This window comes from Parathielavia appendiculata, assembly GCF_033297405.1.
Source record: "Parathielavia appendiculata strain CBS 731.68 unplaced genomic scaffold N657scaffold_37, whole genome shotgun sequence".
Classification (NCBI taxonomy): domain Eukaryota; kingdom Fungi; phylum Ascomycota; class Sordariomycetes; order Sordariales; family Chaetomiaceae; genus Parathielavia; species Parathielavia appendiculata.
The window spans coordinates 75,496-102,882 of record NW_026944256.1 but is presented as its reverse complement, the minus strand read 5'-3'; the positions used below and the strand labels follow the sequence as shown (position 1 = coordinate 102,882).

Sequence of the window (27,387 nt, the reverse complement as noted above, 5' to 3'; positions counted from 1 at the left end):
TAAGCAGGAGTCTTATCTCGCCCTAAGAGGACTGCCGCCGGTGGTTATAGAGGAGACGACGTGGGTGAGGACTGAGATATACAGCATGACGGCTATCCTGCAGTGGCGGTTTGAGACGGGCGAACGAAGGATGTATATTGGTAAGCCGGACTCGTTTGTTCTGCAAAGGGGTGGAATAGATTGGATGCTGAGGAGGAACTGGTCAGGAACACTATCTAAACCCCGGTCTTGGTCGATGTCGGGGCAACACCGAATTACTTACCTAAGGGTGAGAGTCCATTAAGGAAGAATTGGTGATTACCTTAAGGTACTGACACACCAAGGCCCAGACTTGGTCACCCAACTCTCCGCCCCTCTGATCCGCCGGCCAAGTACTTGAACAAATGCGGGCTCTTCTACGCCGGCTGCAACGCTACAGTACCCATGTTTGGTGTCCGGCTCGGAATTCCACCTTTTACATCGCTCCGGAAGACTTGTTGCTGCAAGAGGGGCGCGATATCCAACAGGCGAGTCGTGCCGGATTGGGGTGACGGACACGGACACGCCGCCACACGTGCTGGGGGTCAGTTTCTTGACTAATGTCGTGGCTGTGTTTTGACGTTGGAAAATTGGAAATGAAGTTTGCGGCGATAAAGAGGTAATTCTTGAGGTCCATGGCCTTTGCTCAAGTTCAGTCAGGGTTCAACACGCCAGGTGTGGAAGGAGATCAATGGATATTAGCAGGCAGACTCCATGGATGCCTTGGACAAAAGATCGTTGGCTATTACCAGACAGGGCAAGGAAGCTCAAATAAGGTACTGCACCCCAGCTAAAAAGGCCGGGGACGTTGTTATTGTCAGTTTCAGACCCGAGCATGCCATCACCGACGGTCACGCCAATGACTTGGAAGTGCCGGCCTGCGTCCCAAATGGCTACAGTACCTACAGTACTTGAGTACGCGTTGGGTACTAGCTTACGAGAGCATGATGAGCCAATTAAAGTGCAACAGGCTTTGAATAAGCTTTAGAACCCCTCTCCCTCGGGCGTTACATGTCTTTGACTCTGCTCGAGCTGCTCACCAGACATCAGTCCGTCGTCAATGGTATCAGCCGTACATGCAACGGCCCTTTCAACCATAAGCCGAAGGCCGGGCAGTCAAGAAAGCGGTCAGCAGCCTCATCCGCCAGGACCAAGTCGTAATTCCAGATCAGTCTGGCCAAGATCAAGCGCATCTCCATGTAGGCCAGGCTTGGGATCGCACGATAACAGTCAGCATCAAGACATGGCATGGGCTGGAACGTCTAGCTTACTTCTTCCCAACACAGTTGCGTGACCCAACCGAGAAGGGCTGAAAGGCGCCGTGTCTCTCCCTGTCGAATCGTATCCCCGTGTACTCGGCTTCGGGGAGCCAGCGTTCGGGGATGAACTTGTCGGGTTCTGTAAAGTTCCTCCGGGAACGATTCATGGCCAGAGGCCAGACTTCGAGGCCAGTCTGCCGGCCGTGTCAGCTGCAGAGAATCTTCCATCCCAATTCAGAAGGCGGAAATTTGAAGACTTGCGCCTGCAGGTACTTGGATTCCGCAGATGACGTCTCCTCCTGCGTGACATGTCCTTGGCAGGTGGCCGGGCACGGTCGGGAACACCCTCATGGCCTCATCCAGCACCGCCATCATGTATTGCAGCTTATTGACCGAGAACAAGTCAATCTCGCCCTCGGACGTAAAACTTGACCGCACCTCGTCGGCCAACTTCTTCTGTACCTCGGGATACTTTGAAAGGAAGTAAGCGGCCGATGCCAGCGCGGTGGCCGTTGTTTCGCTGCCGGCAAAAACTAGCAGTCTCGCGTTGACAGCCATTTCATGTCTGGTCAGCATCCGCCCGTCTTCCGAATTTGCGGTCACCATGGCCTCGACAAAGTCAGGCCGGCCGGTCTCGAGCTGCAGCCGTCTCGCGATCCGCTCGTTGGCAAACTCCGTCTGCTTATCCATGGCGACGAAGGCTGTCGGCAAAACCTTGCGTGCGAAGTTGACTGCTCCTGGCAGATATAACTCTACCGCGAGCATGATACCGAGTTGCTTCACTCCGCGGAAGATGGCACTCACCCAGGGGTGATACCTGGACTCCTCTAGACACCCAAACGGCTCGCCAAACGCGAGATCGCCAATGATGTCAAAGGTGGTAAAGTTGAACCACGCGGCGAGGTCAACGACGGCCTCCTTCCTCTTGCCATCTCCGTCCTGCGTCGTCGTCGTTCTCTCCCTCAGCCGCTGCATCAACAAGTCGACATGTTTTGTGATGAGTGGCTGCTGCGCCTGCATGCTCTTGGCCGAGAAGCAGTGCGACAGGATCCGGCGGAATCGGGCATGGTCCTCGCGCGATGCGCCTAGAATGTTCTGTCGCGAGATGACCTAAAGCATGCTCTTGTAAGTTTGGGTACCTTTATGAGGTAGATTGGGCCAAACCTCTGACTCACGTAAAAGGCCCTATCTTTTCCGTGCTCTTCTTGAGTGCACTTGCGGTGGCCACGGATGTTTTGATATGCGTCCGGGTGGGTGAAGGACAACCGGTTCGGCGCTACGCGGACGACGTCGCCGTATTGCTCATGGAAGGCGTGAATGGTGGAGGAGGCGTGGCCTGAGAGCCAGGCGAGGATGTAGGGGATTTGAGAGACTGCCCACAGCTTGGGGCCTGGGACGGCTCGGAGGGGAGGAAGAGGTTGTAGAACGTGTAGGTGGCGGCGAGGAGAACCGTCTGGAGATACCGTCAGCCAAGTGCTGGTAGAACGGGATCCTAAGTACTCGGGCCACACGCGGGGCAAATACCGAGCTGATGGCCATCAACAACCAGCTGTAGTGGCCGGAGGGACCCATGACTGTCGGCGTGGTGATATCAGAAATTACCATGTTCTTGTGAGTGAGCCTGGACTTGGGACGGACAGCTCATGGAAGTGCAGACAGGAGAGAGCGTTGTGGGGAGCATGACGGGCGTATGGGCACTTCAAATATACGAGCTGCCTGCAGCTAGGTACTGTAAGAAATTTCAACCTTTCAGAAGTAAGGTTCCAGTCGCCAATGCAACCACACCGGTCAAGTTACACAAGAGGCATGGGAGTGACTCTCGATTGAGACCGAAACGGTTCAATACGACATTGTGAACCCACTAACCGGGGCGTAAAATCCGCGAGCCCGAAGCTGGGCGGCAGGGGAAGTCAATGAGCTCACCAGTGCTCAACAGTATTCGGTCCCAGCCGGATTCCTTTGCTGGACCTGCAACGCGGCGAGTCCGAGCCCTCGGATACCCACCTCCCTGCCCCGTACTCCAAAGGCGTCAAGAATTTCGAATCATATTACTGCTCCTGGTTGAGTCCAGTTATGCAGACCGGCGAGACATCGAAGCCACTTGCTTTGCTCACTAACTACCTCTAATCTTATGGCTCGTGTTAGTGGTGACATTTGATCTCGATAGCTCCAGTCATCATCCCTTTCTCGAGTCATTGCCCCTGAGCTGGACCGACTATTCAGTTTCCCAAGGTTAGGCGGCCACATTATATGCGGGCAACCTCCTCGTGCACAACGTCGGCCGATTCCTTCTCATCGGAACCGCAGGCTAAACCAGCAGCTCCGCCTGCGTGACCCACACAGACATATTTGCGGAACTTCCTTGCCGGAAGCCGGGCCTCAAACTGCATCTTGTGTTAGATACAGCTCTGTATAGCAGCAGGTTTGGTCATCGTCATACCATCTCATCGATTTCCTCGAGCGTCCTGTCCTTGACCTCGGGTAAAAAGAAGTAGACCCAGAGGCTACATTGGTGGAGTCATATTTCACATCAGCCAACAGCGTTCTAGACATGAAGCCTGGCAGGGGCGGAGGCGCTTAGATAAGGTAAAGCAGGGAGCAGAGCACTTACGCTGAGATGAAACACGACGGGGTCCATATGTAGCCGTACTTGGGCCCCCAGTTGAGAGACTCAGGGTTGATAAAGTACGGGGCCGTGAACGTGGTCAGCCAGGCGGCAAAGAAGCCAATAGCCGTGGCGAAGCCAAAGGTGTAGGACCGTAGGCGCTGCGAGGGCAGCTCGCCGCCCGAAATCCACGCGTATGTTGCCACCATGCCCTGTAGAAGTTTCACTATTAGGTCCGTGTCTGTGGGTTTGAACTCAAGTGCCATCAAAGAGGAATACGAACGTTATAGCCGAGGATGTAGACCACGGACAAGCCGACAATTGCTTGGCCGGTGGACTTGGCTCCCGGGTTGACGTGATAGATGACGGCGGTAAGCAGCTGCGCAATGCCGCACAGGGTGAGACCCGACACAAGGAAGACGCGACGGCGGCCGAAGTGTGTGACGAGGGCGCTGTTGATGAGGATGGCGACGACACCGACCGAGATGAGGATGCACGCGTTCTCGAAGGCGTCACCGATGCCCGCCATCTGGAAGAAGTACGTGCCGTACGCTGGCATGCCGTCAGTCTGAATAACCACTCCTCAGAAGTAAAGGCGTGAGAAAATGTACACACCAATCATGTACATGGCCCCTGACGCGCCCTGGACCGTCAGCGCGCAGGTAGCCAGCATAGTCCGCCGGCGGTCGACCGCGTTGCGGAACATATCCCACACTGCAACGCTCTTCTCGCGGGACATCTCCGTCTCCAACGCGGCCTGAATATCGCGGACCTCCTGCTCAATCTCGGATTCGGTACCAGGACGAAGCCAGCGGAGTGCCTTGCGCGCCCGGTTCAGCTTGCCGTGCTGGGCCAGCCATCGCGGTGACTCGGGCACAAACGGCAAGCCAAGGGATATGAAGACCGGGACGATGTAGATGAGACCGAGTGGGATGAGGTAGGCGTCCTTCCCGTCAATCTTGGCGGTGAAATTGTCGACGACGGTGCCGACGAGCGTGCCAACCGATGTCCAGACTTGGAAACTCGAGATCATCAGGCCCCGGTACCGGGCGGGAGAGCATTCCTGAAGGCGGTTTATGTATCAGTACTGCCGTACAGATACTTAGGGCGCGTGAACTTGAAACGCACCTGAATGTAGAGCTGAGAAAAGGTCATGAACATGCCGTTGGCGATGCCCAAAAGCAGCCGCCCTGCATACAAGCCCGCAATGTTGGTTGTGGCCATCATCACCACGTTTGAAACAATGCAAAGCAGACTGGCCGTCCACACCGTCATCCTCCGGGACATGACACAGGCGATGGGGCCAGCCATGGCGGAGCTGAGGAAAGCACCGAGTGTCATGAGGGACGAGATCAGCTGCTGGCGCTCGGTCGAGAGGTTCCATCCGCCGGGGACGTTAATGTCTTCGTAGCCAAAGACCTGTATGTGACGAAACCAGTCAGTCGTGAAATGCGCCACCCGAGGGCAAAGACTGGGCCCTGGCATACCCTGAGAAACCCGATCATGGCCTGCAGCCCGCCAATGAGGCCAAAGTCGAGGCCGTATTGGAAGGGGCAGAGGGACATGAGGGTGCATGCTGCCAGGCATTTCCAGTGCTGCTTCATGGTATATTTCTCGTCTGGCGGAGTCTCGGACACCGTCGAAGATCCCTTTTCATCATCCGCCATGGTGGCAGGGGTAGGCTTCTGATGGTGGTGCAAAGTGAAGACCGCCCGCAATGGACACTACCTGATGTGAAGGGAGCAGGGAGCTTAAAGTACGTAGCGTTGATCTGACGCAATGTGCCAAGCCTGGACCGGACTGCAGTGCTCAGCTATGAAGAGATCGTCCCAGAGTCAAATCCTGTACATGAACACAATGTGGGAGGCCAGAATCTTGGGATTACCCTCAAGTCGCCTCATCAGAACTGTATTTATGTGGTACTCGCTGTTATTGCTCCCCTCCAACTCTCGTTTACCCCAATTCTACATCTCCAATGCCGATCGAGCCATCAACTACCGCCGACAACGTGACTTATTTTGGCATCATGTCCTCAAGGAACCAAGAGGTTCCAGATCCATGGGACGCAGTCCCCATTGAAGCAGGTTACAAATGCAAAGGTCATCGAGGTGCTGCAGTCCTACCGATAAAGGGCCTAGTTCAGTGCATTATTGCCATCAGAAGGCAGGACAGGTTCCGGATCCCGTATGGTGTGTCCTGTCGATCAGAGCTTGGGTCGGATGAGAAACCTAGGGAAGACAAGGGGTCTAATCAGCCGATCCTTAGCGGCGGCTGTGGTGTTACTGGTGGCGAGCGGGAGGTTCAAGGTCTTCCTGGTTGTCTCCAGGTTTCATCGAATAAAGATTAATATCGCCAACTGCCGATATGTGCATGTAGTCACGTTAGGTGGCGAACGAGGTTTTTGACGTGGCCAGCAGTGTGGCTAGCGCCTATGTGAGTAGCAAAGGACATATTGCAGTCCGCCATCCCTGCTGAAAGTTGCAGCTGAGTAAGGTACAGTTGTTGGTGTTTGGACGGTACCTAACTACATGTAGGGTCAACGCGCAAAGAATCTTGAACTCCGCATGACGTTGGAGTTAGTGTATCTCCAATATTTCCAAAGGGTTGTTACCATCGGGGCTCTTCTTCACCCCTCATTCGTCCACCTCTTGTACCTGAGATTAGAAGTGTGGCCTCTGCTTGGAGTCATTGTGCGCTTAATAACATCCGCCTCTCCCTCGGGCCTCCTTCAAGTTCCAGTAAACGACTAGAGTGCGAGTGTCCTAACCATCTTTGACATGGCATGGTGTCTGGATTGGAGAACCCGAACTCGATAGCAACAACCTAGATTCTAGCACAGTGATGGAGTGATGGGTCCGGGTCTCCTCCAGTCCCCGCCGGTTGAGCACCGTCGTCCCCGACCCCGCTCCGTCATGTGATCCACACTACCACTCCGTCTTCCGGTCGGTAGTAGATTTGCCGCCGAGAGCAAGTCTCTGGAACAGATGGCTAGCATTTCCCGCTTTTGATCCCTAACTCCGAGTTTCCCACCCATTTTGACCTGGTATCAGCGATCTTGGGATATCGATCGGTCAAGGGTCTCAGGGGTACGTTAGACCCAGCTACATACAAGCTTTGTTTTGTTCAGCGCTTCCTTTATCCTGGGTCAAGAAACGGAAAGACCAATTTGCTACTTTCCTTTTCTTTGTCCGGTCAGGGGGTTCTCAGGGATCTGCTGGAAACACACACACGACTTGTTGAGGGAGTGCTTAGGACAAGATGCTCTCAGGAAGATTGCTCGACGGGTTCGCCCTACTGAAGCTGCAGTCGACCATGGCGGACGGAGGTCTTCTCAATGCCACCCTTGGCTTATTGGCCATCGCGGTGACGGTGATTGCAGCCGACTATTCGTGGATGCTCTACCTGAGAGCCAAGATGCCCCCAGGCCCCTTTCCGTTACCCATCATTGGCAACACATTCTCGTTACCCGACAATAAGCCCTGGATCTATTTCGAGGAGCTGTCCAGGAAATACAACACACCACTGATAACATTCTGGATTGGGCGGTAGGCAATCTTGATCCTTGACCCTTAACCCACATGGACCTTGCTGACAACAGCAGGAACCCGACCGTGTGGATCAACGATGCGTGGTGTGCCCACGAGATCTTTGAGAAGAAAGCCCAGATCTACGCGTCCCGCCCGCGCATGGTCGTCTTTGGGGAGTTGGGCAGTGGACAGTCAAATTTGGTGACGATGAGGATTCGCAACCAGACGGAGCGTGATCACTGGCGTCTCCATCGCAAGTTGATGCACATGGGCGTGGGCGCGCAGACAGTCCGCGGCTACCGGGACATCCAGAACAACGAGAGCAAGGTCGCTGCCTACGACTTTCTGCGGGAGCCCAAGGAATACGTCAAGCACTTGGAGCGTTATGCCACGAGCGTCGTATCCATCATCGGCTTTGGTCGGCGCGTGGCCAGCTACAATGACCCTATCATCACAGAGGTCATTGCTTTGATGCAGTTGGCTGCCGATCTGAACGTGCCTGGAAAGTCATTTCCTATGTTGTTGGAAACCTTCCCATGTAAGTGGCATCTAATCGTTCCCGACATGCAAAATTGCAGTCCTGACAACCGGCAGTTCTCGCCAAGTTCCCTCGGTTCATGCCCTGGTTCAAGGGCCTCGGCACTCGCGGCCAGAAAGGCGGGCATTACTTTTTCTACACGCTCGCTGAGGAAGCCATCGACCAATACGCGCAAAAGCCACCCTCGGAACAAGCCTCGATGCCCACCCCCTACGTCAAGACGCTCTTCGAGGAGACCAAGAAGTACAACCTCCCCGTCGCCGAGCTCTCCGCGTTAACAGGCAACCTCTTTGGAGCCGGCGCCGACACATCCTCCAGCACGCTCGTCACCTTCGTCCTCGCCTGCTGCGCCTTCCCCGACGCCATGAAGAAAGCCCAAGACGAGATCGACCGCGTCATCGGCCCCAACCGCTCGCCGCACTGGGACGACGCGCCGAACCTGCCCTACATCAACGCCTTCGTCAAGGAAGTCCTCCGCTGGCGCAGCGTCGCCATCATCGGCGGGCAGCCGCACTCGCCGACCCAAGACGACTCGTACAACGGCTGGCTCATCCCCGCGGGCACCTGGGTGCAGGGCAACGTCTGGGCTATCCACCACCACGAGCGTGAGTTCCCGGACCCGGACCGCTTCTATCCGGACAGGTACCTTGAGGGCAACGACCACCGGCGTCCGTTCCCCGGGGAGAGGGGGTACATGACGTTTGGTTGGGGCCGGCGCGTGTGCAGCGGGCAGGCGCTGGCGGAGCAGGGGACGTGGGTAACGGTGGCGCGGCTGCTGTGGGGTTTCAATATCCGCAAGGCGCGGGATCCGAAGACGGGGAGGGAGATTGACGTGGACATCTTTGCTTTTACGAACGGGCTCAATATGCGGCCACAGCCGTTCCCGTGCGAGATTGTGCCGAGGAGCGAGGAGATACGCGAGGCGATTGTGCGCGAGGGAGAGCAGGCACTGCAGGATCTTAAGATTCATGATGGGGAGAGCAGGTACCGTATGAGCACCTTCTATCAGCAGCAGAAGAGGAAGTTGGCTGAGGAGCCCGTGTTGGACGAGCATGGCAATGTCAGGGTTGTCAAGGTTAAGGCGGTGTAAGAAGGGCTGATGGAGCCTGGAATTCCCGTCTGGAAAGGAATCGGATAGGGCAGGATTCTAGAAGCGTGCAGCAGCTGAAATCAGCCAAACGTATCTACCAAGACAGAGGCATGATTTCATGGTCATCACAATGCTTGAACGTGCCAAATATGTGGGTTTCGTGCACGCCCGACTTGCCACCTTCAATGTCATGTACTTTACAAGTATCACCAATGTCGTGAAACCCACAAGTGACACTTTGAGACCAGAGGCCATCACGACAAGGCTTGGATATGCATGGCGTCTCAAATGTTCTTTGGGACATGTATGTGTCGCATTGTTTTCGAATTGAAGTACCCATACACTGTTGTTCTCGCCCCCTTTTCGGGTTGTGCTCCCCTGGAGTTGGGGGCCTACAAATTACACACAAACCCACTCGTTGACTTGTTGACCGGTATGGAACACCTGTCATTTACAATCCTTATATGAACGAACTCACTCGCTTCCAGAGGAAAATGCGAAGGCCTCGGTGTTGCTATGGTCGATTGGGTAAGCAGGAACCCTAAACCCTTCCTTACCCTTCTACCCCTTTTTGGAATCGGAAAACGGCTCCCACATTTCGAGTCCGAGCTTCAACGCCAAACAACACATGGGACGCGTGACCAAAAGTTTGAGAGATGGTCGATTTTTAGATGCGGGGGAGTTACTGACCTGAACTTCCCCGCATCATCCCACCATGGCCGAGCAGCTTCATATCCGGCAGATGAGGAGAAAAGCCGAGACAAGACAAACGGTCCGGATTAGGCTGATGTTTCGCAGCAGAGAGTCCTCTGTAAGGCGATGCGGAGGCGCGACCCTGGACACGCCCACGGAGCCACTGTTTAGGCCAGAAAACAACCTGAGCGATGCCACAGGTTCATCGTATCGTACCGTTGCATTACATGATGCCTCATGCTCATTTATACCTGTGAAGTCCTCACACCGTGACATTCACTTTACTTGTTTCAGCTCATCAAAATCTTGTACTTGCATCTCCAAACAGGGGGTTCATCATCAAGCCCTTCCTCACCACCACTTGCCTAACCCTACAACTACAATCACTGCGACAAGACCACCCTTTTTTCACGGACCAAACCATGTCGGCCCCCAAATCCGGCATCAAAGTCGTCGTCGTCGGGGCCGGCTTCGGCGGCCTGACGGCAGCCATCGAGTGCCACCGCCAGGGCCACGACGTGTCCATCTACGAGAACTTCCCCGAGCTCAAGACGCTCGGCGACATCATCTCGTTCGGCGCCAACGCGGGGCGCATCTACCACCGCTGGTCCGACGGCAAGATCGCCCGCCGCCTGCGCGAGTTGTGCATCGACCTGTCGTCGTACGGCTTCCGCATCCACAAGTACGACACGGGCGAGGTTGTCTACCACCAGCCGACGCCCGAGCAGAACCCGGAGGCACCCGTCTTGAATGGTCATCGCGGCGAGCTGCACGAGGTTGTGTTTAATTACGCGAGGGATGAGTTGGGTATCCCGATCCATCTGGGCCAGAGAGTTGATGAGTACTTTGAGGACAAGCACCAGGCGGGAATCGTGCTGAAGAGCGGTGAGAGGGTGGTGGCGGACTTGGTGATTGGCGCCGACGGGGTGCGGTCCAAGGCGAGGGAGCTGGTGCTGGGCTATGTCGACAAGCCCAAGAGCAGCGGGTATGCCGTCTGGCGGGCGTGGTATGTCACCCTCATCCTTAGCCTCAAATCATCCCAGGCCGGCGTCATCTGACATTGACATCTCAGGTTTCCCAACACGGACATGATCCAAGACCCGCGCACGCGCGAGTTCTGCATCAACGGCGACACGTTCAACGGCTGGATCGGCCCGGACGTGCACTTCCTCTTCAGCACCATCAAGGGCGGCAAGGACTGCTGCTGGGTGCTGACGCACCGCGACGAGCACGACATTGACGAGTCGTGGTCCTTCCCCGGCAAGCTTGAGGACGTCTACAAGGTGCTCGAGGGCTGGGACCCCGTCTGCCGCGCCATCGTCGAGAAGACGCCCAGCCTGGTCGACTGGAAGCTGGTGTACCGCGACCCCTTGCCGACTTGGGTCAGCAAACATGCCCGCATCTTGCTGTTGGGCGACGCGGCGCATCCGTTCTTACCGACTAGCGCGCAGGGCGCGACCCAGGCTATGGAAGATGGTGTCACTATCGCCGTGTGTTTGAAGAGGGCAGGGAAAGAGAATGTTCCGGCCGCGGTGCGGGTACATCAGGAGCTCCGGTATGGGAATAACCCCTATCCCGTCTACCTAGGTATCTTGTTTGTTCTAACGCATTATAGGTATGAGCGTGTCAAGGCAGTGCAAAAGACGGGCGAGACTACCCGCGACAGGTGGCACAAGACGGACTGGGCGAAGGTGGCCAGCGATCCCAAGAGCATTGCCTTCCCCCGCGAAGATTGGATCCACCACCACGATGCTGAGAAGCACGCCGAGGAGATGTTTGACGAGACCTTCAAAAAGGTAACGCAGCCCGAGTTGTTCGAGGACGTCAAGTTGCTACCCGTCGGCCCTATCGCGGTAGCGGTATGAGCGCAATGTATTGGTTGGAATGGTGCATGGGGGCGTGTTTGTCATGGTGAACGACCAAGGGGTATATTGCTCAGGGACCGGGAGTGAAGCTAGTGATGAGTTGGCTTGGATCTCAGAGGTCAATATGCCATCTGCATTAGCTAGGGCCAGTATCAAGGAACGATAACATTGTTATGTACCTACAGTAGTTTGGCTGATGTAGTGGATGGCCGGGCAGCTTACGCCTTGGGGTTGCCTTCGTGCATCTTAACCCAAGGCCATGATTGGTTGTATACCTTGCAGCCCCTCACCCAGCGGCTGTTGTGACAATCGGTAAAACGCCGTCCTGGGATTTGGTGCCCATTTTGCTCAACTTAACGTACATTAGGCGACTCCAGTCGACATTCCCGATGTTGTGGACAGCCTTCTTTGGGACCAAACCGAGATTGATGACCCAATTACTACTCACCTAGACTCGCAACAACAGTGTCAGATCCTATCTAGTCGCCGCTGACGATGGCTCGCCCCGTTATATCCTACCGTTATTCCTCCCTCCCCGACCACTGCATCCGTCTGCTCCGCCTGATTCCGCACTGGGACAAGACCGCTCCTCTACAATGCAGCTTGTTCACCAGTCCCATCTTGATATCGGGCCGAGCCAGTCATTCGTACGAAGCCTTGTCGTATGTCTGGGGCTCGCCGGAGAGAACCCATTATGTCTGCATTGACAACTGCGAGCTGCCTGTCACGGCGAGTCTCCACGGGGCCCTGTCGCGCCTCCGAGACTCCCTCATTGAGAAGATTGTGTGGGTCGATGCTATCTACATCGACCAGGAGGACTTAGGCGAACGGGAGAACCAAGTTCAGTGCATAGCCGAGATAGATGCCAAGGCGAGCCGGGTGCTGGTCTGGCTCGGGGAAGAGAAGGACGACAGCTCTCGTGCATTGCAGAGGATTCACAAAGCTGCTGATGAGCTGTATGCTTTTGATTGTAACAGACGATGCGGACGGCGCGGATGAGCCTGTCCTGGCCCTGCTTGAGCGTCCGTGGTTTACGCGCATATGGGTAAGAAAAATACAACCCAGGCGCAACTATGGAGACAGCGCAGCTTCGTGTTGCTAACGAGTTCGATCCATTCACAAGGTCTTGCAAGAGGTTGCCGCCGCCCAACACGTCCTTGTGGTCTGCGGTTCCGCCGGATTGATGGCTACGCATTCTGCGTTGGGCTGACGTCCCTGAAGAGCGTCTACGCAGACCGGGCACATTTAACAAGCCTCATCGGTTCGGCAACCTACCTCATTCGACGCGTTGTCTTTTAGGCCCGAATACCAAGTCGGCCAAAAGGGTGGCTTCTCTCTCAGGGTTCGGCCACTGGGGGAGCTGCTAGATATGTACCACACCAGAGAGGCTTCCGACTCCCGCGATAAGGTATATGCTCTCCTCGGCATGAGCTCGGACCGTCAACAGTATCCTCAGTTGCTCCCTGATTACAGGACTTCACTGGGCGATCTTCTCCGCACGTTTATCAACTCCGTGGTCAGCGAGCAGTTGGAGGTAACGACGTGGGACGATGAGGAGTTCTGCGTCATCGAGGGCAGAGGATACGTGGCCGGAGTGGTCTCCGTTGTGCAGAGTGATCGGATGATGCATGACAGACAACGAATCGACGTCTCGTTAATTGTGGGTTCCACCCAACGAGCCCAGGAGACTCGATGGACTCTCCCACCTTTGGCGAAACAGATCCGAAGCAGCGATCTCATTTGCATTTTACAAGATGCTTCGACGCCAACAATAATCATGCCACATGCGGATTATTGCGAAGTCATTGCCATTTCGGTTCCAATGGGGATCGGCGAGCAATGGCCGCCGGGGTTCGGCAATGTTCATGTCGACCCCATGAATCTGTCAACAACCGGCATTCCTTACAATCTGTTGCTCTCTTGGGACCGGAAGATGTCCGGTCAAAACGGTGAAGCCGAAGCTGTAGATTTCGCTTCTTTGGTTCGCAAACAACTGCCGAAACATAGCCAGAAGACAGAGGTCCAAGATTGGGTGAAGGGGGTGACTAGGTGGCAGAATACTGGACGTTTGGTGGGGGATCTGAACGAGTGGGAAGATGCCCAGCTTACAAACTTGAGAGAGGAGCTCGAGTTGCTGAGGTCAGTAACTGGAAGTGGGACGTACTAGAAAAGATGGTACCGGAAGGTAAATAAGGAAGCTAGGTACCAAGGTATTAAATTGAAGTTTTGAGAGAGACAAGGTAAGGCGTTGAGCTATTATACAGAAGCAGTATAGTCCTAGAGTTGCGTAAGGGGGAGGGACATGGCATGGACCGAACGTGACCCAGTAGTGTGGATGTCGTCTAGATATTCAAAAACAAGGGCACTCTGCTGGCAATCCAGTCCGACTTGGACATGCACTGCCATGTAGTTATCTACCTTAGGCTACTCCTCATCTATCTGCATTATGACACTCTTGGTCTCTAAGAAGTTGTTCATGCTGTAAAGAAGACCCTCGCGCCCCTGGCCACTGCTCTTGTACCCGCCAAACGGCAGGTCATGGGCCGTCATGGGGCTAGTGCAGTTGATACCAACATACCCGCTCTCCAACGCCTTCGCAACACGCATCGCCCGGTTGACATCACGCGTGTACACGGCCGCATACAAGCCAAACTCGGTATCGTTGGCCTTGGCAATGGCCTCCGCCTCGGTCTCGAACGTATTGATGATGACGACCGGACCAAACACCTCCTCCTTGGTGATGCGCGCCGTCTCGGGCGTGTCCAGGAACACGGTCGGCTCAACAAAGAAGCCGTTAGTACTCTCGAGCTTGCCGTTGCCGCCCAGGGCCAGCGTGCCCGTCTTCTTGCCCTCCTCGATGTAATTCAGCACGTTGCGGTACTGCACCTCGTCGGCCTGCGGACCGTGGTTGGTGTCCCTGTCAAGAGGGTTCCCGGCACGGGCCGCTCCGGCAAACTTTGTCTTGAAGGCCTCGATGAACTGCGGCGCGATGCTCTTCTGCACGTAGATGCGCGAGTTGGCCATGCACACCTGCCCGCTGTTGGTCTGGATGCTGAACTGGGTCTGCGCCACAGCCTTGTCGAGGTTAGCGTCCTCGAACACGAGGGCTGGCGACTTGCCGCCAAGCTCGAGAATGACCTTTTTAAGGTTGGTGCGCGCGGCCTCCTCCTGGATGAGCTTGCCGGTGCGACTGGAGCCCGTAAAGCTCAGAGCCCTCACGTCCATGTGCCGCGAGAGGATCTGGCCTGAGGGCACTCCGTGGCCTGAGATGATGTTGAAGACGCCGGGCGGGAAACCGGCTTCGACAACGAGCTCGGCAATGCGGGCGACGGCTAACGGAGCTTTCTCGCTCGACTTGAGCACCACTGTGTTGCCCGTGATGAGGGCGGGCGCAGACTTGGTGGCCAGGAAGTGACAGGGCACGTTCCAGGGGATGATGAGGGCCACCACGCCGTACGGTTGCCGGAGCGTCATGGTCACGAATCCGGGCGTGTTGACGCTGGCCTGCCCCTGGATCGTGGCCCATGCTTCCGAGTAGTAGTCGAAGTGGGTAGCGGCCGTGTGGGCGTAGTGGTGGGTTGCCACGGGCATGCCCATGGCGATGGCGTCGAGACGCGCCAGCTCATCCTTGTTCTCACGGAGCAAGGCAGCGAGCTTCTTCAGGTGAACGGCGCGCTTGGCCGCCCCCATGGCGGACCACGACGGAAACGCCGCCTTTGCCGCGGCCACGGCTGCATTAGTGTCATCGGCGCTGGCTTCTGGAACTGCGGAGGGTTAGGATATACCCAGGAGTCGCTATGGGGTAGGACTTGCCATGGGCCGAGATCTCGCGCGTCGCCGGGTTGTAGACGGGAAAGGTCTTGCCATCTGATGCTCCAACCAGCTGGTCAATGTAAGCATTATTCCTTCTTTTTCGTGCTAGTAAGACGGCGACAGTACCTCTCCATTGATGAGCATGCAAGGCCGGATAGGATTTGCCTCAGCCATCTTGCGTGGTTTGGATGTCTCGGCTTCAGGGGAGTGGTCTCCAGTTTGAGTCAACTTCAGGAAATCAATGCAATCAAACCAATTATGCACAGTTCAGCGTATGCGGTGTGTTAATCCGTTCCAGGTCCCATCTGCTGTCCGTCCAGATCAAGACGGCAACAGGGACTGAGACCCTGATCATCGAGATGCAGAAGATATTGAGCCATTGAACCCCCGCTCGGCTCCAACTTGGGAGGTTCTCGCACCGGAGAAGTCCAGCCGGCAAAGGCCTAACCGCTCAGTGACACCGTGATACCCTCAGCGGGCTACAAGCCCTGCTCCGTCCCTTGTGCGGCAGTTCCGGTTTCAGGCTTTCAGCAACCCCGCAGCAGAAGAACCGCGGCGCCCTCATGCAAAGTGAAGTGCAAAATACCATGTGCCTGGATTGGCGGAAAGCATTACCCGTGGAGCAAACTAAACCTTCTGTGGAGCTGCCAAGCTACCCGAGATGGACGAGGGGCTGATCAGGGGATCAAACTTGGCATCCACCTCCACGTTAGAGTTGGGAGCCATGAGGTGGCTTTCAGCCGTCTGAGTTTAGGGGCGGAAGCTCTCCTTGTGATAATCAAATGCCGAAGGTGGGGAAGGTCGAGCAGCGTCTACTACATACTTACTGTCAACCTCAATTCGGATTTCGGAATGCCACCCCCTGCTCGACGTTGGGGATGGCTGCTGGCGGGATGATGACCGTTGATGGCGATCTCCGTTACCCCTTCTCGTCCGAGTTCATGCCGACCTTGTGCTTCCATCCTTGTGGCACTAGGTAAACGGGCCTGGCAAGCTGCCGGCCCCCGGGCCACCTACACGAACGTCCTCCGCACCTGCTGACTGGATGCCGAATTCTACCCAATCCCGGAACCCAGAGTACATCTCGTCTCACCTTAACAAGGACTGATCCATCCATCTCTCGCAGAGAGAGCTGTAGTTCATTTGAAGCTCCGTTTAGTACCTTATCACAGCTCTCCAAAGCTCACCAACAAGTCGCCAATAACGTCACATCAAGCTCAAAATCCAAGCTCAAAGTTCGATTTCAGCCATGGCCACCAAGGCACCGAGAGGCACCATCGCCATTGAAGAAGCGGTGCTCAACCCAGCCGGCCTCTCCTGGATAGCCGAATCAGCACCTCTCTTCAACCCAGGCCAAGCAATATCCTCCCTCTCCCCCTCCTCTTCCTCTCCATCTTCCAGCGACACACCCAAACACTCCCTAAACAGGCTTCTCCTCGACATCCACAACACCCGGCTCGCTCAGATGGACGACCACGGCGTAGAGTACATGCTGCTCTCGCTAACCTCGCCCGGCGCCCAAGGCGAGCCCGACGCAGCCAAGGCGCGCGCCCTAGCCGCCGAAGCAAACGACTGGCTCGCCGGCGAGGTGGCCCAGAACCCGGCGCGGTTCGGCGCCTTGGCGGCCGTGTCGATGCACAATGCCGAGGACGCGGCTGCCGAGGCGACGAGGGCGGTCAGGGAGCTGGGCATGTTTGGCGTCATGGTCAATGATTACCAGGTGGTTTCCGAAGGGGGAGATGTCGAGGGGAAGAAGTATTATGATGCGGCCGAGTTCAGGCCGTTTTGGAAGGCTGTTGAGGAATTAGGTGTGCCTGTGTACATGCACCCGCGGTATCCGCCGGCGAGGGATTTGGTCACGGGGACGAGGTACGGGGAGAGAAAGCAGATTCTTGGTGCGGCGGTGCAGTTCCATTTGGATCTGAGCATGCATCTGTATGCGCTCTGCTCCAGCGGGGTGTTTGATGAGTTCCCTGGTTTGCAGGTTGTAGTCGGGCATCTGGGCGAGGGGTGAGCTGAATCCTTTAAGGCACCGGTGAAGCCGTCATGTCTCAGTACTGACTGCGCAGCAGAATTCCGTTCAATCTGTGGCGGGCGGATCACTGGTACAACAAGCCGGTCAAGAAAGCGACGAGGCCGTCCAAGGAGGACTACAGCTACTACTTCACCCACAACATCTCCATCACGACGTCTGGCAACTTCAACACGGCTGGTCTGAAGTTCTGTATCGATCAGCTGGGCGCCGAGCGCTGCTTCTATTCAATCGGTAAGGTTACCACGAAAGATCTCGAGGTTTTGAACTAACCACGTCTAGATTATCCGTATGATACCATCGGCGAGGCTCAGGCGTGGTGGCGCACCGTCGATCTGCCAGAGGATCAGAAGAGAGTGATAGGCCGGGAGAACGCCATTAGGTTGTTCAAGCTGCCGCTAGAGATCTAGAAGTCTAGGGTATGGATCGAGGAGCTGTTCTGTGGTGGAAACATCGCTGAGTGTCTCGGTTGCCTACAATATTCTATGGTCATTGAATTCCATAGTTGCCTCATTCTGAAAGTGCGAATTCTACTCCGATTTCAGGGTTTTCAGCTGACCAAGGGATGTGGGATTCCGCTTAAGATCAGCAGGTAGTTGACAACCTGCTCGCATGACCAACTCTGCCATCCCCCGAGGTTGTTGCTTGCTATACGGTTCGTATTCAGCTTCAACAAGGGAGGCGGGGATTTCAATCAACTAGAGATTTTTGTGTCTCAATATCCAAAGTTCTAGTCAAATTCATCGTTCCGGGGGTATCGTAATGGCAAAGCAGAAAGCAAATCGCTAGACGTCATAATAATATGCATGAAAGCTCAGTCAAGCTCCGTGGACATAGACTTCCGTGTCTCTGTAGGCCTTCCTCGGCGACGTTAGAGCCTCCAGACTTGTAGCGTTCAGCTGGTTCTCGTCTGCTGTGTCGAATCTGGCGGTATATCGGCCCTTGTCGCCGCGGATGAGAGCACGGAGGACGGGAATAGAGGCCGCCATGATGGTGGTGGCGCCCTCTGCACCACCCCAGATGGTCACGGCAACCGTCTCGGCTGTTACGTGTCAGTGGGCGTCAGCTGTGGCGAGGGTTGGGAAAAGGGAGGAGGGAGGAGGGAACTCACCGGCTTCTCCGGTGAGTTTCGGGAGCATGGCCATCTTGACAAATGAGGCAGCACCGGCGCTGCAAGGGTGTTAGCAACCCCCGATTAAGGAACGCACAGGTTGATGGGCGCGTACATGATGCCCATGCTCATGGCAATCCCGATGCCCAGCCTCTCCTTGTTGTTCAGCGTCTTACGCATGCCGAAGAGGATCGTCCAGGGGAACAGGGCAAGCACGACGTCGGCAGAGCCAGACCAGCCTACGAGGAATCCGTCGAGTTAGCGGTGTCCAAGGATTGATGATGTTCGCAGTCAAGAGACTCACCAGCCGACCACTGATACAAAACCACAATCTTTGCCGGGTCAACGCACCACCCCTCGAGGCCCGAGTCCCAAATCTTGGCAAACGGCCGGCACTTGATCCACATGAAGAGCATGGCCGTGCCGAGGATGGCATTGACCGTGACGATGATGAACCAGATGGCGGTCTTGAGCCAGTATGAAGCCTCGCAGAGCCGGAGGAGGGTGAGGGCAAAGGACGTCTTGCTCCAGGCGGCGGCGAGGACCGAGAAGAAGCCGGCAAAGACGGCGACGAACTGCATCGTCGTGATGCTCTCGGCCGGCATGTCGTACGTGTTCTTGCCGTAGCCAAGAGTGACGCAGACCGAAGTGGTCGCAGCCGAGACCAGGAGGGACACCTGCAGTCGATCGTCAGCTTGATGTTTGGGGTTTTCAATGACTGCGAGGAGCGATGTCGTATTACCCATGCGGCAATGAGGAAATAATCATCCCACCACAGCCGGCGGCCGCGGTGCAACTTGCAGTAAATTCTCAGCGCAAGAAATGCAGCAGCCAAACCGGTGAGCAGCCAGAAGACGATATTGAGCTCCTGCCCGAAGTCTGGATGGGGCAAGCCGTCGTCGTCCACGGGCTGGGTGGATGACTGTCTTGGTTCCATGTCCACGCCGTATGGCACGGCTTTGTGGCCAAGACTGCAGCGTCCCGCAGCCGGGAAACTCTGGTCCCGTCTGCAGCCAGTCAGGGATATTTATTGCGGCTCGGTATAATTAAGCCGACCGGCAAGGACCACCAGACGATCACTTTCTGGTACAATTCGCTAGGAGGGAGAAACAAAGCACGTCGAATGGTTCAGTCTTCCATTGTCGTCGTGGATCTGCCCTATACAATAGCGTCGGTAAGGTGCCCGCGGGGAGACGCGGGGATAGGGAAAGCCTGGGGCCGCGGGGTTTTGCTGTGTTTATTTTCCATCCCATTTGCCCGTGTTGCTGTTGACGTGGAGCCGCGTGTGCGCTGGTGACAAATTAGCGAGCTGCTATCCCAAGCCAGTGCAGTGTCCGCCCCTCGCACTCTAGCCGCGCTCGGACAGTGGAGTCTGGAGAAGGGGGGTCTTTGTCGGAGTTTGCCGTGGGAAGCGAGCCCCTGTATCTTTCGTTTTTCCTTGGTTTCTCTCTCCCGGAACTCCGGGGGACGGCCCGTCCTTCTCCAGCCCTACCGTTCAACGGAAGATACCAGGTCCATGACCAATTCTCATCAATCGCCTCCTGGGTTCGTTTCACACACCGCGCGTGTCCAAGATCGCGGTTCTGCTCAAGGATGATGTAGCACGATTCGATGAGGGCAGCAAGCAGCCTAGCGTGGCCGGGTTTTGAACTGGACGTTTTGGTCACAGAACCCTCACACAGCGCCCCGTTTGTTTCGGAGGAACTGCATCTGCACCAACCAGGGGCCGACAGCACCAATTGCACGACCAACGCCTTAGCAGACTCGGAAACCAGGCCCGAGAAGAGCATTCTCGGAGTTCCGACCCCCGACTTTGATCGACTGATGAGGGTCGCTCCCAAGTCGATGGATCGTCCGAGGAGGGTTGTACCCGCGTGGGCGGACGAGGCCCGTGCACATCGATGGCCATGCAGCTCGCCCGTTCTGATGAGGTGCCTCGCTGCCATGTGGCAGGTCAACGGCCGACAAGGGTCCGTCTCGGCATAGATAAAATGCTCGAGTCAGGTTGCCTAAGATTCGGATAGGAGGAGATGTCGTGTCCAGCCATCGGCACCCTCAAAGCACGGATACGGTACATCCGTACCTTTCTTGCTGTTCTCTCGTAAGAAACTCGAGATGAAAGGAAGATAGGGTTAGGGCTGTGCTCACTCTAACATAAGCCTACTTTACTGAAAATTTATGTTCTCTGTACGTAGGTATACTACCAACACCCTTCAGAACAAACCAACCAACCATTCACGATTTGACGACTTTTCCACATCCATACAATGTCCTCAGCTCCTGGCCTTTTCCGTATCATTTCTCTTATTTTTACTTTGCTTGATTTTCCCCCCTCCCTTTTCCTCGCGTGACTGTAGCACTTCAAACCGAGGAAGACACCGGACATGCAATTTTTACAATGAAAACTGCTTGACCCCACCCGTGCACGCAGCAATTGATTCGATTTCCACTTCCAACATTTGGCTCCGTCTTAGCTGCTGGTCCAGCTATCTCCACCCTCAGATGCTTTGTAATCACTCCTCCGATCGCGGGGTTGCTCTTTTGAACCCAGCAAGTTGGCAAACACAGAAACCACACTTCACGTAGTATCTCACGTCAAGAGACAAGATGACCGGAATCGCACTGCTTGGAGCAGGCATCTTCGCGCGGGAGGGCAAGTACATCCCCCTCAAAACAAGCCCCGTTTACGCCCCTGTCCCTCTGAACAGAACGAATGGACTAAGCCGCAACAGAGCACCTCCCCGCCATCGAAGCCAGTCCAACCCTGACCCTCAAAGCAGTCTACTCGCGCTCGCAGCAGTCGGCTGAGGCGCTGGCTGCCGCCTCAAAGGACCCCTCGTCTGTAGCAGTTTACTTTGACAAGCCCGCCGTCGAGGGCAAGACGCTCGACGACCTGCTCCAGCGCGACGACATCGCCGCCGTCGACATCGCCCTGCCCATCCTGCACCAGCCGGGCGTCGTGGAGAAGGCTCTGAAGGCGGGCAAGCATGTGCTGTCGGAAAAGCCTGTTGCCGGCGACGTCGAGTCGGCGCAGAAGCTGATTGCGTGGTATGAGGGGGCCCTGGGCGGGGGCAAGCCGCTTTGGGGCGTGGCGGAGAACTGGCGGTATATGGAGTCGATTCGGTATGCGGCGCAGAGGGTGCGGGAGATTGGGGGTGAGCTGGTGACGTTTCGGCTGGTGAAGAATGGGTCTGTGCGGTCGGATAATAAGTATTTCAACACTGAGTGTGCGTTCACCGTCGATGGGGGTTTGTCGCGTTGTTGAAGCTTTTGCTGACGGGGTCTGGTGCAGGGCGCAAGACTCCGCAATATCAGGGCGGTTTCCTGCTTGATGGCGGCGTCCACTTTGTGGCTGGCCTGCGGTTCCTTCTTGCGGCGGCAGGCCAGGACATCAAGCAGGTGGCGGGCTTCACGGCGCTGCTCGATGAGAAGCTAATCCCCGTTGATACTATTCACGCCGTGGCGCTGACACGGGACGGCAAGCCCGGCACCATCGGCATCTCGTTCGGCACCGAGTTCAAGTCTGACACGGAAGTTGAGATCGTTACGACGAACGGCGTCGTCTCGTGGAACCCGACCGAGGTGAAAACGGTCGCGCGGAAAGGCGACAGGAGCGATGAGAGGGTTGAGGAGAAGAAAGAGTTCCCTTACAGCTCAGGCGTCACCGAAGAGGTTGCAGCGTTCGCCAAGGCAATCGAGGCCGGCAAGATCGAGGCTATCCAAACCCCAGCGGAGGCGCTCAACGACCTGGAGATCCTGCAGAGGCTGCTCGAGTCGGGTGCCGGCGGCGCGACGGTGAAGTCGATCGGGGTGTAGCCGACTTTTACTGTTGTACTTCAGGCGTCCGTCGGGGCTGCTCTATAATGGAGACTTCATCCTCAAAGGCACGATCCTGGTTGCTCATACGCGAAGGATATACCCCTGTTCACGTTCATCTAGCCCCTGAACTGGCAAAAGCAGCTTGTCCACCACCTCTATTTATACCTTGTCACTTCCAAAACGCAGCCAATCTAGTCGATCTACCCCAGAATGAGTTCGATACGCTCAGCTTTCTTTGCCTCCCACGCCGGCTTCCGTATCCTCCCAACCCCCCTCCGATAGGCGATGCGGCCCTCCCATTCAATCCAGAGAACGTCGTATGATTCCTCGCCATTCAGAGATGACACTGAAACGGCCACTACCTCGCAAGGAGGATGAGGCAGGGAATATGCCTCCTTGTCCGGCTTGCCGCAGGACGTAAGACTTCCAACACAACCGCCGGATGCATCAGCCAGGAGGACGGTAGCCTGGCCAAACACCTGCTGGACGTGGAAAAAAGCCCTCGACGGGTACGCGAGAAGTAAGTGCGAGCCATCTAATGTTGGAGCAATGCCACTTTCGGCGACTTGAGCTTCGTTCCGGTGTTCCTGAGCATCAGCAGCATGGTTTCCTCTTGTCGTCGGCGATGTCGGTTCAGTGGCCTCTTCATTACATCTGCTGAGCCGCCTCTCGGCAAAGAGGGATGGGATGGGTTTCCAATCCTCTCCGCTGTTGGCTCTATAGTTCCAGCTCACGAGGGAATATTGATATAGCCACCGTGCAGGATACGAATATCGCGTAACCAGCTTATTTTCCGCATCCGGAGACGCTCCGGCAAGGTCGATATTGGCGTCTACGAACTCGACTGCACCCTGCCACGCGGCCCACGTCCATGATGGACGCAGGACGTTAGCAGAGGCACTCGTCGCATCGACGGTTGGCTGCCGTCTGGGGCGGCGCCTCGTTAATGGAGTCTTATTGTACCACAACAAGGCGGCATCGAAGAACAGAACCGGTAGTCCGCAGATAAAACCCCGGGCAAACGACGTGCCACTAAGAACTGCCAGAATACCGGCAAACGCGTCCAGCGCATCCTCGGGGTAGGTGAGCTCGCGCCGGTTGAACTCTGTCGCGTGGCGCGCGTACTCGCCGAGGTTGGGCTGGGCCGAAAAGGAGAAGCCCTGGGCTACCACGGCTCTGTTATCCTGACACTGTCCCTCGACGGGTTCCATGCCCTCGAGCCAGACGGCGCAGTGGCATTCCCAAGTCACGGAAGTGTGGTCGAGGATGAGCAGGCGCCGCGAGAAGATCTGCTCCTGGAAAGTCCACCCTCTTTGGCTCCAGGCCGAGGTCTGCAGGCGGCGATGGGACCTTTGTATCTCTTGACAAACATGATCTTCACGACCGTGGCCAAGGTAATAGGGCGTTGTCACCGTCCGAGTCATGGGGGGCGTGGCGCCTTCGATGCCGCGTAGCCCGCTTAGCGCAGTCCCGCCCGCGGCAACGATAGTAACGTATGCGTTGGCGTAGATCGACCCCATGCGGTTCAGCTGGTGCTGTCTTTCCTCGTCGTCGTCCTGCACAATGCAGAGCGCATCCACCCACAATAGGCGCTCGCCAAGCTGCTGGGTGAGCTCCATCGCGTGCCGGATTGTCATCGGGAACTGCTGGGTCACATCATCTCCTCCAACACTTCGGGCCCAGGTCGTGGAGTTGAGGGCGCCGTCCTGTTGCAGGAGATCAATGTTCCGTCGCAGCGCCATTGACGACGGCGCGACGCCCCAGACATAGCTTAACGCCGCGTATCGCTGCCGGGGCTCTGCCGAGACGAGACACCTGCGCTGCACGTCGATGAGCCGTCGTGGGAGGTCGCTGAACAGTTGCTCGCTTGAAGTCGACAGCTGACAGTGCGCCACGTGGTGTGAATCGCAGTGCTCCAGCCAACGGCGCACTCTGCTCAGGTCCACCCATGGGCCGAGTTGTGGTGGCGGGAAGTGCCGGTTTCTGATGGCATGCAGCTTGTTGATGAGGAGTGTTGGGGGTGCTCGGGGCGATACACCTTCAAGTCGATATCGAGGCGTCCTGGCTCCATCCAGCTTGTCAACGAGGGATCTAGGGGGTGCAGCGCGTGTCAGGGGGTATTCTTCGTCTCGAGAACCCCTGGTTCCATATCAGAATTCAGGCCTTGATTCATCGGAACCTTCAACCCGACGGCCGCGAGTACTAACTTGTAAGACAATCCTGGCAGAGTCAAATGCAAGTTATCGGATTGACGGACAAAGTCCGTGACTTCGTCGCTTGTCAGTCGCCATCTCACCGCCAACGCTTCAGCGCGAGGGCTCGCCGTGCGACTGTTGTCTGGATCTAGTCTGGCGTTGAGTTGAGAGAGGAATAGTTCGGCCTTGTGGAACCAAGGCGCATCGTTGACAGACCCAGTGGTGATTTTGGCCAGCCACTGCACTGCACTGAGCAAACGTTCGACAGCTTCGGAGAGTAAAGCCGCATATTCAGTCTCAGCGGGTGTTGACGTCTGGGCGTAGCGGCAAAGCAGGATCGTACGCTGTGCCTCTCGTAAGAAGATGCTGATCGAGTCTTCTTCGTCCGTGAGATAGCCCGAGGCGCTCGGTCCGCTGGGAGGCGTCATCATTGAGGAAATGGTGAAGTGGAACTGACGGCTGGTACTCTCATGGCAATATGAACGTACAAGCGGAAGCAGTCACATTTAAACGGGGTGCTTGCGGACGGGTTGCGGGGTGGACGCCGATCTTGGTCGTTTCCAGATCGGAAAAGGTATTGACTCCAGTACCCTGCTGTGAGTCTGCAGAAGGGGTATGTATGTATGACAGGGGTATGAGGGGGCAGCCACCTCAGGCACCTACAGTAACTCACATTCAGCCTGCAACACCCTGTTTTTATAATGCTGCTGCTCCCAGTGCTTTGTACGGCGCCTCATAATTCTAAATCACCCTCTACGGCAAGCCGGGCACGGTGCGCCTTTGCTGCTTCAGCTTCCGTGTTGCTCCATTCCAGATTGTTTTGAACTACCTCCCGCCTCTATCATCACTGACATTCCCTGAGATAATGCAATAACACCTTCCCCTCAAGCCTGCCTTCCCCTGGATCCTGCCGCGAGTTCATTGGGCAGTGCCATGACCTTCGCTTCGATTTCCCATTCTACCGCCACCGCCATTCGGTTCTGGGTTGTCGGGTTTTTCCTCCTCCTTGGGCTGCTCGCTTTCCCTTCTTCCAAGATCAAGCCATTTGCCTCCGCAGCGTCGGGCCTGTTGGATATCATGAATTTCATTTTCCAACCGCCATGGTGCAACTTGCTCAGACATGCGGTATGTATATAGACCAGTTCACGTTCATGTAAGCCGTTGCATCCAAGTCTCGCAGCTCCAGGAAGGATTCAACAATCATGTACATCCTGGCTACTCCATAGAGGAATGCAACGGATCCAATGGTCCAAAACTCCCAAGCGAGCGGGAGTGTCGTCGGTTCTCTTGCGCCTTGGTCCCTCAGTTTTTCATCCCTTCTCCTTTCGAACTCAGGCAATGCAGATCGGTCCGTCAGCCAGAGATAAATCCACTTCCACCGTCCTAGCCGGATCCAGGAAGCCGCTGTTTCGAGAATCCAGAACGCAGCGGTGACTCCAAACAGGATCAGGCTCGAGACTCGCCAGAGGACCTTCTCGGTCGTAGTGGGAAACGAATGGTCCCAGAAAGCCACATGGACTGCCGTAAACAAGAGCGTGGCGAAGCAGAGGCAATACTCTTGGATGCCGTATGGATTCATGGGAAACCTGTCGTTGGGGATGCGCTGGATGGGGCGCTCGGGCGGGATGACGGGCATCCGCATGAAGGGTTGGACGTTGATGGCCCAACCTGGACCGTTCTCGTCGATGAAGTCCAGTGGTGTCGTCTTCCATGGCCGTCCTCCGGTGATATCGGCAATACTGGCCGTGGTCGCTATCCGTATCGGCGTCCGGACGTCAGCTGGCTTGTGTAGCCAGGCGAACGCAGTCATCAGGGAGCACACGACAATGCCAATCGTGTTCAGCTCCAGGGCCGTGATGGACAAGTGTTGGCCAGCGCGGCCGATGGCGTGAAGGATGGTGTAGCCGACCTGGAAGGATGTGATGAGTCGTGCGAACCGGTCCTGTTTCGACTTGTCCCAGATCTCATCGACATCGGAATTCGGGTATGGGATGTGGTTGCTGACCACCAGCCAATGGAGCTGCTTCGCGTTCAGCGGGAACGGCACACTGTCCCTTGCCTCGAGAACGAAACCGCCCATGTCCGCAAAGAATGCCATCCGCATGGTCCATTGTGGGTACCCGGAGGTGTGGAAGTCGTTCAATGAGTGTCGCGCTCTACTCCACTGACCAGCGGCGTAGGTGAGCACGATCTCGGGGGCGAGAATGGCGAGGAGCATCCAGAGGACTCGGCGCCTGAACAGGATGTAGACAGTGTCTTGTCTGGCCGGCACGTTCAAGCAAAGGAGTGTGAAGGTGCAGATGAAGACGGTCACGATGGAGGTCCAAATGATGTCCCAGGTCCCTCGGAAACCAGGGTCGCCAACCCATCCTCTGACTCGCCCATCCGAGGCTTGGAGTGTGGCTGAGACCAACACCTTGGTGGTTTCGTTGGCTTGTTGGTCGATGTTTGCCATCGCCATGATCCGGGTCCTGCATGCATGGAAAGGGTACTCGATGGCGTTCCTGAACAGTTAAACTTCCCGCCGGCGCAGAGCCACTCCGAGTCCTCGACAAGGCATGCTGGAGGAGGAAGGTTTGGTCATGTTCACTGGTGTCAAGGTTGGGAAATGAAGCTCAGGGCCTCAAGCGAGGCCATGTTGTGCGCTGGCTTCAGCCGGCGCCTCGAACATACTTGCATGTTGCCGTTCCAGGGCATCACAATGGTTGGTCGCAGACGTGACCCTGCATGCTCTCCAGCTTCTCCTCCATTCGCAGCGCAGACGCAACCGCCAGCCCCACAGGTCTCTGCAGGCTTCGCGCTGTTGGTTCCAGGCAGAGCGG

General features: G+C 56.2%; 14 protein-coding genes across 14 annotated transcripts; 7 read left to right on the top strand and 7 right to left on the bottom strand.

The window, feature by feature from the left end:
• Positions 1 to 851: 851 nt before the first annotated feature.
• N657DRAFT_694168 (cytochrome P450) lies at positions 852 to 2,849 on the bottom strand (the record flags this gene model as incomplete). The annotated part of the gene is made up of 5 exons (XM_062797268.1): positions 852 to 1,227; positions 1,290 to 1,471; positions 1,539 to 2,387; positions 2,453 to 2,730; positions 2,789 to 2,849. 5 exons carry the CDS (start codon positions 2,847 to 2,849, stop codon positions 1,065 to 1,067), a joined length of 1,533 nt encoding a protein of 510 aa, XP_062642603.1. The 3' UTR covers positions 852 to 1,064.
• Positions 2,850 to 3,374: 525 nt separating this feature from the next.
• On the bottom strand, positions 3,375 to 5,613 carry N657DRAFT_627874 (general substrate transporter). The gene is made up of 7 exons (XM_062790832.1): positions 5,370 to 5,613; positions 5,011 to 5,301; positions 4,498 to 4,945; positions 4,166 to 4,434; positions 3,889 to 4,094; positions 3,718 to 3,781; positions 3,375 to 3,661 (listed from the first exon to the last, which is right to left on the bottom strand). Exons 1-7 carry the CDS (start codon positions 5,547 to 5,549, stop codon positions 3,524 to 3,526), a joined length of 1,596 nt encoding a protein of 531 aa, XP_062642602.1. The 5' UTR covers positions 5,550 to 5,613; the 3' UTR covers positions 3,375 to 3,523.
• A 1,125-nt stretch (positions 5,614 to 6,738) lies between these two features.
• On the top strand, positions 6,739 to 9,280 carry N657DRAFT_694166 (cytochrome P450). Its single transcript, XM_062797267.1, has 3 exons — positions 6,739 to 7,427; positions 7,484 to 7,947; positions 8,004 to 9,280. The coding sequence occupies exons 1-3, from the start codon at positions 7,141 to 7,143 to the stop codon at positions 9,035 to 9,037; spliced, it is 1,785 nt and encodes a 594-aa protein (XP_062642601.1). The 5' UTR covers positions 6,739 to 7,140; the 3' UTR covers positions 9,038 to 9,280.
• Positions 9,281 to 9,820: 540 nt separating this feature from the next.
• N657DRAFT_326493 (FAD/NAD(P)-binding domain-containing protein) lies at positions 9,821 to 11,904 on the top strand. The gene is made up of 3 exons (XM_062786832.1): positions 9,821 to 10,736; positions 10,803 to 11,285; positions 11,346 to 11,904. Exons 1-3 carry the CDS (start codon positions 10,153 to 10,155, stop codon positions 11,593 to 11,595), a joined length of 1,317 nt encoding a protein of 438 aa, XP_062642600.1. The 5' UTR covers positions 9,821 to 10,152; the 3' UTR covers positions 11,596 to 11,904.
• Positions 11,905 to 12,090: 186 nt separating this feature from the next.
• Positions 12,091 to 12,779, top strand: N657DRAFT_684944 (uncharacterized protein; the record flags this gene model as incomplete). Its single annotated transcript, XM_062796735.1, has 3 exons — positions 12,091 to 12,514; positions 12,573 to 12,640; positions 12,729 to 12,779. 3 exons carry the CDS (start codon positions 12,091 to 12,093, stop codon positions 12,777 to 12,779), a joined length of 543 nt encoding a protein of 180 aa, XP_062642599.1.
• Positions 12,715 to 13,912, top strand: N657DRAFT_326476 (uncharacterized protein). Its single transcript, XM_062786831.1, has one exon. The coding sequence runs from the start codon at positions 12,965 to 12,967 to the stop codon at positions 13,760 to 13,762; it is 798 nt and encodes a 265-aa protein (XP_062642598.1). The 5' UTR covers positions 12,715 to 12,964; the 3' UTR covers positions 13,763 to 13,912.
• Positions 13,913 to 13,921: 9 nt separating this feature from the next.
• Positions 13,922 to 15,956, bottom strand: N657DRAFT_605595 (aldehyde dehydrogenase). The gene is made up of 3 exons (XM_062790192.1): positions 15,535 to 15,956; positions 15,409 to 15,478; positions 13,922 to 15,359 (listed from the first exon to the last, which is right to left on the bottom strand). The coding sequence occupies exons 1-3, from the start codon at positions 15,580 to 15,582 to the stop codon at positions 14,020 to 14,022; spliced, it is 1,458 nt and encodes a 485-aa protein (XP_062642597.1). The 5' UTR covers positions 15,583 to 15,956; the 3' UTR covers positions 13,922 to 14,019.
• A 204-nt stretch (positions 15,957 to 16,160) lies between these two features.
• N657DRAFT_627863 (amidohydrolase 2) lies at positions 16,161 to 17,987 on the top strand. Its single transcript, XM_062790831.1, has 3 exons — positions 16,161 to 17,418; positions 17,481 to 17,674; positions 17,723 to 17,987. The coding sequence occupies exons 1-3, from the start codon at positions 16,658 to 16,660 to the stop codon at positions 17,848 to 17,850; spliced, it is 1,083 nt and encodes a 360-aa protein (XP_062642596.1). The 5' UTR covers positions 16,161 to 16,657; the 3' UTR covers positions 17,851 to 17,987.
• On the bottom strand, positions 17,917 to 19,845 carry N657DRAFT_650905 (putative integral membrane protein). The gene is made up of 5 exons (XM_062794057.1): positions 19,294 to 19,845; positions 18,856 to 19,228; positions 18,667 to 18,790; positions 18,552 to 18,610; positions 17,917 to 18,482 (listed from the first exon to the last, which is right to left on the bottom strand). Exons 1-5 carry the CDS (start codon positions 19,486 to 19,488, stop codon positions 18,259 to 18,261), a joined length of 975 nt encoding a protein of 324 aa, XP_062642595.1. The 5' UTR covers positions 19,489 to 19,845; the 3' UTR covers positions 17,917 to 18,258.
• On the bottom strand, positions 19,575 to 20,570 carry N657DRAFT_326471 (uncharacterized protein). The gene has a single exon (XM_062786830.1). The coding sequence runs from the start codon at positions 20,495 to 20,497 to the stop codon at positions 19,853 to 19,855; it is 645 nt and encodes a 214-aa protein (XP_062642594.1). The 5' UTR covers positions 20,498 to 20,570; the 3' UTR covers positions 19,575 to 19,852.
• A 1-nt stretch (position 20,571) lies between these two features.
• On the top strand, positions 20,572 to 21,436 carry N657DRAFT_326394 (uncharacterized protein). Its single transcript, XM_062786829.1, has 2 exons — positions 20,572 to 21,208; positions 21,284 to 21,436. The coding sequence occupies exon 1, from the start codon at positions 20,730 to 20,732 to the stop codon at positions 21,135 to 21,137; it is 408 nt and encodes a 135-aa protein (XP_062642593.1). The 5' UTR covers positions 20,572 to 20,729; the 3' UTR covers positions 21,138 to 21,208; positions 21,284 to 21,436.
• Positions 21,159 to 22,367, top strand: N657DRAFT_659389 (oxidoreductase-like protein; the record flags this gene model as incomplete). The annotated part of the gene is made up of 3 exons (XM_062794978.1): positions 21,159 to 21,204; positions 21,284 to 21,778; positions 21,844 to 22,367. 3 exons carry the CDS (start codon positions 21,159 to 21,161, stop codon positions 22,365 to 22,367), a joined length of 1,065 nt encoding a protein of 354 aa, XP_062642592.1.
• Positions 22,368 to 22,466: 99 nt separating this feature from the next.
• N657DRAFT_694159 (HET-domain-containing protein) lies at positions 22,467 to 24,993 on the bottom strand (the record flags this gene model as incomplete). Its single annotated transcript, XM_062797266.1, has 2 exons — positions 22,467 to 24,509; positions 24,578 to 24,993. 2 exons carry the CDS (start codon positions 24,991 to 24,993, stop codon positions 22,571 to 22,573), a joined length of 2,355 nt encoding a protein of 784 aa, XP_062642591.1. The 3' UTR covers positions 22,467 to 22,570.
• A 686-nt stretch (positions 24,994 to 25,679) lies between these two features.
• On the bottom strand, positions 25,680 to 27,315 carry N657DRAFT_659388 (uncharacterized protein; the record flags this gene model as incomplete). Its single annotated transcript, XM_062794977.1, has 3 exons — positions 25,680 to 26,304; positions 26,386 to 26,956; positions 27,288 to 27,315. The coding sequence occupies 3 exons, from the start codon at positions 27,313 to 27,315 to the stop codon at positions 25,680 to 25,682; spliced, it is 1,224 nt and encodes a 407-aa protein (XP_062642590.1).
• Positions 27,316 to 27,387: the final 72 nt, after the last annotated feature.

Excerpts from the sequence above, each read along its gene's own strand:
- N657DRAFT_694166 (XM_062797267.1), top strand. The coding sequence starts at position 7,141 with ATGCTCTCAGGAAGATTGCTCGACGGGTTCGCCCTACTGAAGCTGCAG. Across the intron at positions 7,428-7,483 it reads ATAACATTCTGGATTGGGCG|GAACCCGACCGTGTGGATCA; the intron begins GTAGGCAATCTT and ends TGACAACAGCAG. Across the intron at positions 7,948-8,003 it reads GTTGTTGGAAACCTTCCCAT|TTCTCGCCAAGTTCCCTCGG; the intron begins GTAAGTGGCATC and ends GACAACCGGCAG.
- N657DRAFT_605595 (XM_062790192.1), bottom strand. The coding sequence starts at position 15,582 with ATGGCTGAGGCAAATCCTATCCGGCCTTGCATGCTCATCAATGGAGAG. Across the intron at positions 15,479-15,534 it reads GCATGCTCATCAATGGAGAG|CTGGTTGGAGCATCAGATGG; the intron begins GTACTGTCGCCG and ends TACATTGACCAG. Across the intron at positions 15,360-15,408 it reads GCGCGAGATCTCGGCCCATG|TTCCAGAAGCCAGCGCCGAT; the intron begins GCAAGTCCTACC and ends AACCCTCCGCAG.
- N657DRAFT_326476 (XM_062786831.1), top strand. The coding sequence starts at position 12,965 with ATGTACCACACCAGAGAGGCTTCCGACTCCCGCGATAAGGTATATGCT.
- N657DRAFT_326493 (XM_062786832.1), top strand. The coding sequence starts at position 10,153 with ATGTCGGCCCCCAAATCCGGCATCAAAGTCGTCGTCGTCGGGGCCGGC. Across the intron at positions 10,737-10,802 it reads TATGCCGTCTGGCGGGCGTG|GTTTCCCAACACGGACATGA; the intron begins GTATGTCACCCT and ends TTGACATCTCAG. Across the intron at positions 11,286-11,345 it reads CGGGTACATCAGGAGCTCCG|GTATGAGCGTGTCAAGGCAG; the intron begins GTATGGGAATAA and ends AACGCATTATAG.
- N657DRAFT_627874 (XM_062790832.1), bottom strand. The coding sequence starts at position 5,549 with ATGGCGGATGATGAAAAGGGATCTTCGACGGTGTCCGAGACTCCGCCA. Across the intron at positions 4,435-4,497 it reads AGGGGCCATGTACATGATTG|CGTACGGCACGTACTTCTTC; the intron begins GTGTGTACATTT and ends ACGGCATGCCAG. Across the intron at positions 3,782-3,888 it reads CCGTCGTGTTTCATCTCAGC|CCTCTGGGTCTACTTCTTTT; the intron begins GTAAGTGCTCTG and ends CCACCAATGTAG.
- N657DRAFT_326471 (XM_062786830.1), bottom strand. The coding sequence starts at position 20,497 with ATGGCAGCGAGGCACCTCATCAGAACGGGCGAGCTGCATGGCCATCGA.
- N657DRAFT_326394 (XM_062786829.1), top strand. The coding sequence starts at position 20,730 with ATGTTCTCTGTACGTAGGTATACTACCAACACCCTTCAGAACAAACCA.
- N657DRAFT_650905 (XM_062794057.1), bottom strand. The coding sequence starts at position 19,488 with ATGGAACCAAGACAGTCATCCACCCAGCCCGTGGACGACGACGGCTTG. Across the intron at positions 18,791-18,855 it reads TTTGTATCAGTGGTCGGCTG|GCTGGTCTGGCTCTGCCGAC; the intron begins GTGAGTCTCTTG and ends GATTCCTCGTAG. Across the intron at positions 18,611-18,666 it reads GCCATGAGCATGGGCATCAT|CGCCGGTGCTGCCTCATTTG; the intron begins GTACGCGCCCAT and ends ACACCCTTGCAG.
- N657DRAFT_627863 (XM_062790831.1), top strand. The coding sequence starts at position 16,658 with ATGGCCACCAAGGCACCGAGAGGCACCATCGCCATTGAAGAAGCGGTG. Across the intron at positions 17,419-17,480 it reads GTCGGGCATCTGGGCGAGGG|AATTCCGTTCAATCTGTGGC; the intron begins GTGAGCTGAATC and ends ACTGCGCAGCAG. Across the intron at positions 17,675-17,722 it reads GCGCTGCTTCTATTCAATCG|ATTATCCGTATGATACCATC; the intron begins GTAAGGTTACCA and ends AACCACGTCTAG.